This window comes from Solanum pennellii, chromosome 2 (genome assembly GCF_001406875.1).
Source record: "Solanum pennellii chromosome 2, SPENNV200".
Classification (NCBI taxonomy): Eukaryota; Viridiplantae; Streptophyta; class Magnoliopsida; order Solanales; family Solanaceae; genus Solanum; species Solanum pennellii.
This window is the reverse complement of record NC_028638.1, coordinates 46,425,981-46,437,713: the sequence shown is the minus strand read 5'-3', so window position 1 is coordinate 46,437,713 and position 11,733 is coordinate 46,425,981. Positions and strand designations below refer to the sequence as shown.

At 27.9% G+C, this 11,733-nt stretch overlaps 1 protein-coding gene across 1 annotated transcript; it reads left to right on the top strand.

The window, feature by feature from the left end:
* Nucleotides 1-2,045: 2,045 nt before the first annotated feature.
* LOC107008682 (non-classical arabinogalactan protein 31) lies at nt 2,046-3,262 on the top strand. The gene is made up of 2 exons (XM_015207817.2): nt 2,046-2,585; nt 2,763-3,262. Exons 1-2 carry the CDS (start codon nt 2,111-2,113, stop codon nt 3,077-3,079), a joined length of 792 nt encoding a protein of 263 aa, XP_015063303.1. The 5' UTR covers nt 2,046-2,110; the 3' UTR covers nt 3,080-3,262.
* Nucleotides 3,263-11,733: the final 8,471 nt, after the last annotated feature.

The following is an 11,733-nucleotide window of genomic DNA, read 5'->3' as shown; positions in this document are numbered from 1 at the left end:
CTTAAATGAATAGGAAAAAGAGGTCTCATATAAAAAAAAAATTTAAAAAAAAAGAAAGGTAAAAATGTGCTAATCAGAGTACTTTAAGTTTAGGATTGAAATTTAATCGACATTTATATGAAACTAATTAATATAGCATCATATATGTCTTTTATACACATGTTTATCCTTATTTATAATTAAATTATAAGGTGACCCAAGTGTATTATAATAATGAGTTAAAAAATTTTATTATAATAGCTATTTGTCAAAGTTCCTCAAATCTAAACTCTTATAATATTTAGTTGAGGCCTCAAGCACAATAAACAGAGAAAAAAATGTTATCTTTTTTTTAATTACCTTTTTACTGAGAAAATTTGTGAAATCTACATTTATCTATTGATTTCAATTTAATCAAAAGTGATACATGTATACTTACTCTCATATTTCGTTGATACACATTATCAATTTTATGTGGTAAGATAATAAATAGAGTATTTTCAGTTTTGAAGTTAAAAAGTATGTTTTGAAGGGTCATTTAATATGAGAGATTAAAAATAATAACGACGGAATAAAAGCTTTTTATATTATTTCGTTTATATGTTTGAAATAACCTATCTCACTATTTATATCATAGTAATAAAATAAGTTATTTCATATACATAATAAAATAAATTATCTAAAAAAAAACTAAACCCTATAAGATGAAATGTTGTTGTCACGTGACGTAGCAAAAATGGAAAAGGGAAAATATTTATCCCTTGTCCAATGTTTAGTACCAACGGGTAATTTGGTTTTGATTTCCAATCAATGCATTTACACAGCTTTCAATAATTGGAGGGCCAAAGTAATACAGTATATTCTTTGGACTCGTTTGATATCGAACATAAATTATCTTTGAAATAATAATTTTGGGCAAATTTGTTTCACCTGAAAGGTGGATATATTAAAAAGTTTCAAATTATAAAATTTCAAAAACCCAATTTTTCAATTTTCAACTTTAAAATATTTAACATAAGATCTAAGTAATTCGATATGGATCATTTGAGGATTCAATTAATTAGGATTCAAATATTTAAAATTCAAATCGCTAACATATGATTAAAGAGGAATTAGGAATACTAATCCTTCACTTAACTATATACCTTAGCCAATTTGAAATGTAAAAGAGAGTTTCCTCGAGAAGTAAACCATAAATTGAAGAGGCAAGCTGCTGCTCCAATTTAGCCGTTACTCCTGGAATTCTGTTTATATCCAGACAAAAAGGTATACTATTACTCCAATTCAAAATAAATTATATTTTTACGCTTTTATTTTAACATAGTTAAAAAAGTATTAATTATTTTTGCAGATTATGTTATATTAATTAGAAGCATTTAAACATAATTTGCTGGAATTGGAAAAGCCAATTTGAATCTGGTGATCCGACTATTTCTCCTTTTATAACCATTTAAAGGAGTAAGATGACATATGGAAAATTGTACAAGGTATGGATAGATGTGCAAAATTAAGATGCCCCATCCCTGTCCTCTGCATGTCAAGCATTTAGCCACCTGTACAATATCTTTATTTTCTTCATTATGAATTTTACCCCTTTTATTTGTCATAATCCGATCAGATGGACCCTTAATTCATAATTCATGCTCCTTTTTATTTTCTTTCTTCTTATAAAATATAAAATTATATGTCTTTTCATCCTTTTGTTAGTGTAGTTTTGACTTTGTGTGATGTTGCAATATGTAAAAGAAGATGTTTAAATTTTAAAAAGATGTATAGAATGTATAAAAAAATTAATTTAAAAAAGAAATTGTAAAAGAGGGGGTAGTGTATTATCTCCATTATTTATTCCATCTATTATTCTAATTATACACTTGGATAGAAATTATGTGTCATAATTAAAAATTAAAGGCGAAAATTTATTTGTATTTTAAATTTTCGCCTTTAATTTTAAATATTGACACATAACTTCTATTCAAGTATATACTTGAAAAAATGGAGAGAATAAATAACAAAGAGGAGTTAAATCCGTACAAAATATGACTCTTCAACCCTCACTATAAATTCATCCATTTTCCCCTTACACACCACACCTACTTAGAGTTCAATTCACAACGCCATTTGTCTAAAAAAAATGGATTTTGTTCCAACTAAGTCCCTTGGGTTTATTCTTGCATTTTTACTAATTGCTTCCTTCACTGTTCTTGGCCAAAATGATGCTGGCATTGTTGCTTCAGAATTAGCTCCTCATTCTCTTGTTAGCTCCCCACCTGTTGAAGCCCCTAAGCCTCATAAAGGTGGCCACCACCACCACCATAAGCACCACTCCCAACCCCCTGCTTCTCATCCCTCCCACTCATCTCCACCAGCACATTCTCCAAGTAAACTAGCATCTCCACCAGCACATTCACCTAGCAAATCACCTTCTCCTCCTGTGAAACCACCAGCTCATTCACCAGTTAAACCACCGTCTCCGCCAGCTCATCCACCGGTTAAACCACCGTCTCCTCTTCCGGTCAGAAAGTTTGTAGGTGTGAGAGGAGTTGTTTACTGCAAAGCTTGCAAGTATAGAGGAGTTGACACCCTCTTAGGAGCTTCTCCAATCCAAGGTGAAATTTTTTATTACATCATATTCTCTCTCGTGTTTCATTTTACGTGTCTTAGTTTCAAAGTACTAAATATTTTAAAATTATTGTGATCTTTATCATATTGTGTTAAAATTTCAATGATATATTATGTTGTAACTTTTTTTTTTTTTAATTTGACTATGTTCATATGTGTTACAGGAGCGGTAGTGAAGTTGGCATGTAACAACACAAAGTATCACTTAACAAGTCTAGGCACAACAGACAAGAATGGGTTCTTCTTCATTCAACCAAAATGGTTGACCACAGCAGGTTACCACAAGTGCAAGGTGTTCTTAGCAAAATCACCAAAAGCAGAATGCAGTGTTCCAACGAATTTTCACAATGGGCAAAGTGGAGCCATGTTGATCCCTGCACCTCCATCTCCAATGACATTATCAGAGCCAGAAGTAAAGCTGTTTAATGTGGGACCTTTTGCTTTTGAACCATCAAAGAAACTGCCCTGCAAAACTGTGTGAGATATTGATCGAGTGGTCTATTGTACTACATGGTTGGGAAGTGAGAAAGGAAGAAGCTAGCTAGCTAGCTACTAGTACTACATTATTGGGGAATGAGAAGTGTGTTTGAGACTTTTTAATTCTTGTTTTATGTATTAATTATCTTGTTTTTGTGAATTTTAATGATGATTTAGTTGTTTGTATTTGGGTGCTTCCTTTGATTATGGCTTGGTTGATTTACGAGTATTTTACGCCCTTTTTTGTTAAAATAAAGTAATTGGTCAAAAAAGAAACTGCCATACATATCCCCAGAAACATGTCGCAAAATGTTGCTACAAAATAATTAAAAAGAAAATCCAAAAAAAAAAAGTAATCTTGGCAGTAACCTTTTGCATGACCAACATCCCAGGCAAGGGCGGAGCTTAAGATTATTATTAAAATTATATTATCTACATATGATTAAAATAATTTTATATCTATATATATCTATAAAAGTTGTTGAATTTTTTTTGCTATTTCATATATCTATTTTTATAGATATTGAATTCCTTATTAAAAATTTACAATTTATTTGGATCATTGTTACCCATTATTTCATAATGTATTGTACTCTATTATACTGTATTGTATGGTAGATACAATGTTTGGTTAGACTGTATTGTTTGTTGTTGTTTAATAATATTTGAAATATTTGGTTTGATCGTATCGTATTTTATTGTAATTTATAAATTTACTAAAATATTCTAATTATTCTAGGATAGAAGATTTAAATAATTAAAATAAAGGGTAAAATAGTATTTTGAAATATTATGTAAATATATAATTGGAAAAATAAATTAAGAAAGAATGGGAACACACCAAATTGGTTGTTCCATAAAATAGAATTTTCATTGTTACGTAACAACTAAATTTAACAATACAATACAATACATATTAAATAACAATCAAAACAAACATAGTAAATACAATGAGAATACAACATAATACAATGAATAATAATAATCCACACATAATGTTAGGCTCTAGGTTGAACATATTTTTAGTTCTTGGACAAAGTGATTCAACAGTTTAAATTATAGAATGACTAATTTTTTTAAAGATAAGTTGGCAAATTTCTAATTGAATTAATAGGGAGCTTCGGAAGATTTTTCAGTTTTGGTCTAAGTAAAAAAGTAAGTACCTTGAATTTTCTTTTTTTTTATAGAAATAATTTATAAACAATCAAAACCGAAAGAACTTCATATCAGCCAACCAAAACCCCTCATTTGGCTTCCATTTCTACTGATATTTCGATTAAATCAGTGAAGAAAAAAATATTAGTGTTTATTTATGTAAGAAGCTTTACGATACTTTATTGACAATAGTTTTTATCATAAGCTTTTCCGATTAACTTGTTCGATAAAAATAATACAAGAATATCATATTTTATAACACAAATTTCTATTTAATTTAAATAAAAATAACCTTTATTTTTATGGTGTGTTGATCTCTTAAAATTTATATAAATATTTTAAAATAAGATCAAAAAATATTTTCTTTCTTATAAAACACACCCGTGGGGTAGAAAATAAGTTTCTTATAGAAGTATGAGAGGGAATTGAAAGTCCTGTCAATATCAAGCTCATGCCCAAATGCATGAGTTCCCAGTTCAATAATTATGTATTGTGAACCTTGTACGGATTTTTCATTAATTGTCGCATGTGAAGGATAAATAAAAATGTTTATGGGATCCAATTCTACAATTTTCTAAATTTATAAATAATACTTTCTTATGTTATTTTATTTTTTCAAATATTTTTATTCATTTAACTTTAAAATAAAAATATATCATAATTTTTTTAAATTTTTGAAACAATATATAATAAAAATCAAAGGCATTGACCGTGCAATTCTTGTCGGTAAATTGATGGGGAGAAATAATTGAGATGTGGGGTCTTTTTCTACAACGTTCACCTTGGTCATTTTTCCACATCCACAAAACACAATTATCACCTTGCCTCAAATATCATTATAATTAAATCTATGTCATAATTTGTCATCTTCACATATTAATGAAGACTACTTTAATTCATATTTTTTTTTTCATTTTTGGGACAATCATTCTGGAATACTAAAGAAGGTGAAATTATTCTTAATTTGAATGAAGATCCCATGTCATGAGTACCATAGACCATCTTTTGTGGGAAGAATTATTACTGTCCCTAAATTATTTATTTTCATAATAAAAAAATTAATACAGATAAAGAGTAGATCCTCTAAATAATCAATAAATATCCAAAGAAAAATGACATTAGTTTTCCTAATAAAATAGTGTTGTTGCTTTTCTTTTTTCTTTTTTCTTTTTGAAAACAATCATTCTAATGAGTTTTAAATTTTAAAAATGTAACACCAAACCAAAAGTGTTTACCTCATTTCAATAATAATAATAATAACTCAAGTAGTTAATCTTGCTACAAATTAACCTTTAGGCGGGTTCTAAACCATGAATCTTGTCATTAACTCTTTTTTCCCGATTTTACCCAAACAAGTCAGACCTAAGGCAGATCCTGAATGTTTGCAACCATTAGAAAGTAATTTAAAGAAAGAGTTAGCAAGATATACGCTCATACAAGAAAGTGTCAATCAAATTTCAATAAATAAAATTAATTTTATATGCAAGATATACGCTTATACAAGAAAGTGTCGGCCAAATTTCAATAAATAAAACTAACCTTATATAAAAAGTATGTCGATCAAATTTTGATACATTTTATCTGAAGCTATTACTATTTTATTTAAAGCTATCACTGATCCAATTGCTGATTTTGATACATTTTAGGAACAAAGACAAAAAGAAACAAAATCAGCTCTTTCTTCTTCTTCTAATTGTTGGGCCAACATTTAATTACTTTAATTTTAATCAATAATACCGTAATAAGATATCACGCTATCAAATTTTATTGAACCTCACTTGATTTGTCATGTCAAAATAATGTGTTAATAAGACTCAGTTGTATCAAATAAAAATATCTATATTAATCTGATCATTAGTTAATTTTTAAGTGACACAACTTATAAAATCAGTCAAAATTTAGGGATATCTAAATATTTGACCATTTATTTTATAAGAATCTTACTCAATTCTATTGACGTATTATTGAATTTATGGAATATGTACATATTTATAAATGCAATGCATTTCACAAATCTTTTTTTGTTATTTAGACACCTTCAATAAATAAAACTAACCTTATATAAAAAAGTGTTGGTCAAATTTTGATATATTTTATTTGAAGCTATCACTATTTTATTTAAAGCTATCACTGATCAAGTTGTCATGAATTTCAGGTTTGACCACTCATGCTTAATGAAACAAAATAGATAATTACGTTCATTCGAGAAATAAATATTTACGAGAGATGAAAACAATCAACTAAGGGTGTTAAAAATAAGCTCAAACTTAACAATTTGTTCATACTTTTATGAGTTGAGTATAGCATAATTTAGATTTGAATCAATTTTCTACCCAATCAAATAAATCCATTTTAAATTAATTCTAAATAGATCCCAATACATTCTCCACTTCTACCCGCTTCATTATATTCTAATTTCTAAGGAACAAAGCCAAAAAGGAACAAAATCAGCTCCTTCTTGTTCTTCTAATTGTTGGGGCCACATTTAATTACTTTAATTTTAATAAATATTTGAAATATCACGCTATCAAATTTTATTGAACCTCACTTGATTTGGCATGTCAAAACAATGTGTTAATAAGACTCATTTTATCGAATAAGAATATCTATATTAATCTGATCACTAGTTAATTTTAAGTGACACAACTTATAAAATTAGTCAAAATCAAGGAATTATCTTAAATATTTGACCATTTATTTTATAAGGATCTTATTCAATTCTATTGACGTATTATTGAATTTGTGGAATATGTACATATTTATAAATGCAATGGATTTCATAAATCTTTTTTATTATTTAGGCACATTCAATAAATAAAACTAAACCTTATAAAAAAAGTGTCAGTCAAATTTTGATATATTTTATTTGAAGCTGTCATTTTTTATTTAAAGCTATCATTGATCCTATTGCAGATTTTGATATATTTTATTTGAAAGTGTTGTTATTGTCACATATGACAAACAAACATAATATTGCTATGTGGTTTTAAAGTTCATATAATACAACTTATTTGATATTTAATATCTTCTTATTATTTCATCGTATTGTATTGCTACTTATGTATTGTGTTATTATTGTTACTTAATATCGTGTTGTATTATTTTTTAATATCCTGTTGTATTTCTACTTGCTAATAATATTTTTCTTAAAAAAAACAGGTCAAATTGGACAGTCATGAGCCAATCCGAGTTTTAGACCATTTGAGCACTACACATTTGAGCCAAACCCATTTTTTTTTATCAGACAACTCATTTTAACCTCTTCAATTTCAGCCCAACTCGCTTATTTGACGCCCCTACAACCAACCATATGATTTCAATAAACTATGAAACTCTCCTTCAAAACATAGCCAAGAGAGACATTGGGCTATAATTTTCCTCCCACAGTGAAACCCAAAGAAGCTAGAGAGATGTGATCTAAGATGCAAGCCCAATTATTGAAGCTCGACCCATTAAGCCTTTTCAAATCGTGGACCGCGATGGATATCGACCTATCCAGCCCACCAGTCAACTTGTACAAACCAACAACATAAATCAGGCTGGCAATGCAATAGAAAAGGAAAGTTATTACTAAAAGGATTTTACGATCACACAAATATTTAACGTTTATCTTGGATTATAATTTTTAAAAAAAAAACAAAAGAAACATAACATTTTGTAGTGTAAAACCTAAAGATCGTAGAGTGAATAAATTTGAAAACAAAAAAATGAAAAAAGTAAAGATTGAGTTAGTGAAAATAGAAATAGATTGAGAGAGTAAAATAGGAAGAGAAACGTGTACTTGGATATTGACAAGTTATGTATCTGGAATAGTGGGGTTTGAGGAGGAAAAAGAAGAATTTTGGAAATATTTTTAAATGCTAGGAATTAATAAAATTATGAAAAATATAGAACAATGGGGTATGAGGGAGAAAAAAGAGGGATTTTGGGAAATATTTTGAAATGGTAGAAATTAATGAAAATTAAGAAAAATATAGAAAAGTGGGGTTTGAGAGAGGAAAAGAGGGATTTTGAAAATATTTTAAAATAGTAGGGAATAGTGGAAATTATAAAAAAAAACAGAGATATATATATATGAGTAATTAATCCAAAAAATAATCTTTCCTTCATTAAAATTTATATAAACTTAAATCACGATATATATGAATAATTAACATCATTTTCTCATCATACCAAACAAGAGAAAAGAAAATTTAAATCATTTGTGTATTTTATTTTCATTTCCCTAGTTCCCAAACAAAACACATAATACATCTTTTACATATTTAACCATAATAAAATTTCACTGTGATTGAAGTCAATTTATTGGAGTTTTTTTCTTAGAATAAAATTACAAAATGAGTCGTAATATATGACAAATCACATGTGAAGTTAAGTTATCAGAAATTTCTCAACCACCGATAGAAAACTAGAAACAATGACTAGATTAGGGTTTGTCCCACGTTAACCATCAATTTAACTTTCTTCAATTTAAAATAAATTGACGATCGAGTTGATTTAATAATTATCATATGAAATCCTTAAAATATCATATTTTTTAATTTTTTATTTCAAGATAAGACCAGTTGACCCAGGAAGAAATATTCTTGGCATGAGTTAATTGCTTTATTTTTTAAAAATTTATAAACTAGATCACTAAATTCTAACCAAACCAAATTATTAAATCTTAGTGTTTTGAACTATGGTAAATTCCATAAAGAACAGGTAGTAAAAACTGGTTCAGCAGTTCAATTTTCAATTTTGTTTTCAATAGGTTTTTAGCAAAGTTATTTAAGGAAAGTTGAAGTAATTTTTTCTGAGGCGGTGGCTAACTTATTAAGGAAAACGTGTTTTCTTAATTAAAAGGAAAAAGGGTCTGATATACCCTTCAACTTTGTCATTTGGAGCTGATATACCCCTCGTTATAAAAGTGGCTCATATATGCCCTTACCGTTATACAAACGGCTCATATATACCCCTGCCGTTACAAAATGGCTCACATATACCCTTCATTTAACGGAAGTTAAAAAATTAGTTTTAAATTTATATTTATTACTTCTAATTTTTTTAATAAAAATTATTTAGGGGTATATATGATTCTTCTATCAAAGTTCAAGGTATATATGAGTCACTTTCATAACAAAGGGTATATCAGCTCTAAATAACAAAGTTGAGGGGTATATCAGACCCTTTTCCCTAATTAAAAAGGAAAGCAGTTGCTGGAAGAGTTTATGTCCAAGTCAAATATAAAATAGGAGCTTTACGAGAAATTCAATTTCGAGTGTAACTTCTATTGAGGAAGTTGTGTTGAACAAGACTTAGGTGAAGATCAAAATCAATAAATAGGCGATAGTTTTGCTTATGAAGATTGTGCATTTGCATAGAGAGAAGATCACAACACAATCAAGAGTTTTGAGAGAGTTCTAATAAATTGCTTTTGAGTGCTGCGAGTTAAGAGAATTGTAAGATTGTATGCAAGAGTCTTGTTTACAATATAAGTTGTGTGAGATAGTTTTGATAAATTGCTTTTGAGTGCTGCGAGTTGAGAGAATTGTAAGGTTGTATTCAAGAGTCTTGTTTACAATTTAAGTTGAGTTGCTTGACAAGTTGAAGAACTTGAAGAGCGTTAGTAGATACAGAACTAGGGATTAGTTTTGTGTTTTGAGGTAGAAGAAATTAGAGTTTATAATTTCTTAGGTTACGGAGTTCTGTAATCGAGTCTATAAATAATACAAAGTGTTGTTTTGTTCATTATTAAGTTTTACACAAATAAAAACACGTTGTCTGTACGTGTTCAGAGGATAGAATTCCAACACAAATGCATATAAATCAATTTCTTGTTTTTTTTTTTCCATTTTTTCCCCTCATAAATCACTTTAATTAGATAACTATATTTTTTTTAAAAAAAAAATACATGAAATAAGATGTGATATTATAGTGATATCAGCATGAAAGAAAAAAAAAAGTTCACCTTTTTTCTATGAAAAGATAGCAGCACTACGAAATTTGTGGTCACTTTATATATTTTCTTTGTGGAAATTATTTTTTGGCATTCAAGTTAGTGAAGAATTTGATTCATTTCTTCTTTATTTAGTACTTACTTTATTTCTTCTTTTGTTTATACATACTTTGTGAATTTCTATTTCTAATAAGTACGGTGCTTAACATTTTTTTTGCACATGTTCTTGAAATACATTTTTTTTTCCTTTTAGGTGTCTCACAAAAAAAAAATACATATTCTTAGGCATCTTGTACCTCTCTTATCATTTTGTCTTGGCCCAATTATCCTTCTTGAATTGGTGAAATTGTACAAGTGATAGGACATATTTTTTTGGTTTTTCATCCAATGTTCGAGTTCATATTGAAGCTTCGACAAAATTTAAATCATGCACTATTGAACGAATTCTAAGGTAGTGCTCAACATGATTTTTCTATACGTATGACTCAAATTCCAGACCTCTAATTAATTATAATGATGGAGATGTGTGGTTGAACAGTTGCACAACTTTTCCAGCCCATAAATCACTGATACAGGTAAGTATTAAAAGGGATGATTCCTTTAATAAAATATGATCATCAAACGACCGGTGTATAACATTTGTCCGATGCAATATCGAAAAATCACGTTTTTTATTTTGTATTATTGTTCATCGAGTCTTATCAGATTGATAGTATTTGCACGTAGTTAATTTTCATAAGTTCATATTCAATAGTATATATATCTTTTAGGATTAACAAAGTTTATCTGTATTCAATTGTTCACAAGTTATGACTTTAGTATTTTATTTTATACATGTGCAATTGTTTATAAGTTATAACATATACGTATTAAGATTGATAAAATTTATGTGTGTTTAATTGTTAAGTTATGTAACATATATATAAGTTGGATGTATACCATCTTTATCATTCAAACACTATAAATGGAGACAAAGTTTAAATAATAGCTCACTAAGTTTCAGATTTGTACAAATTTTCGTATAAAAATTATGAAATGTTGTGATACATACGCCAGTGTTCGTGATTTTCACAAATATTTCTTAATAAATAAGTCTTCATGGTAAAAATATTTATTCACATATGTATTTACACAAAATTAATATGCATCAAATTTTTAGCACTTAATCATGACCAATTAGCATGCAGTGTTACCTCGTAAATTATTTAATTATAATAAATTTATATAGCTTCATATAAACTGGTATATGGATAATTTTTTTATTAAATAAAAGTTGGAATCTTGCTTTTCTTTTAACACGTAAAGAAAAGACATGAGCTTTTTATCTTATTCTTAATTTTGGGCACCGAATTTCAACGGCTTTTGAGGTAATTGTTAATCTTTTTAAAGAAAAAAAAAACAAACGACTTTCTATTCCACTTAAAGAATGATTCTTTTTTCTACATATAATAAAATAAAATCAGATCCTTTGCATATATTAATTTTGCCATTTGCAAATGTTCCTCTTTTGGAATAATCAACTTATTTTTATTCAAGATTAGGGTGAATATATATATATATATATA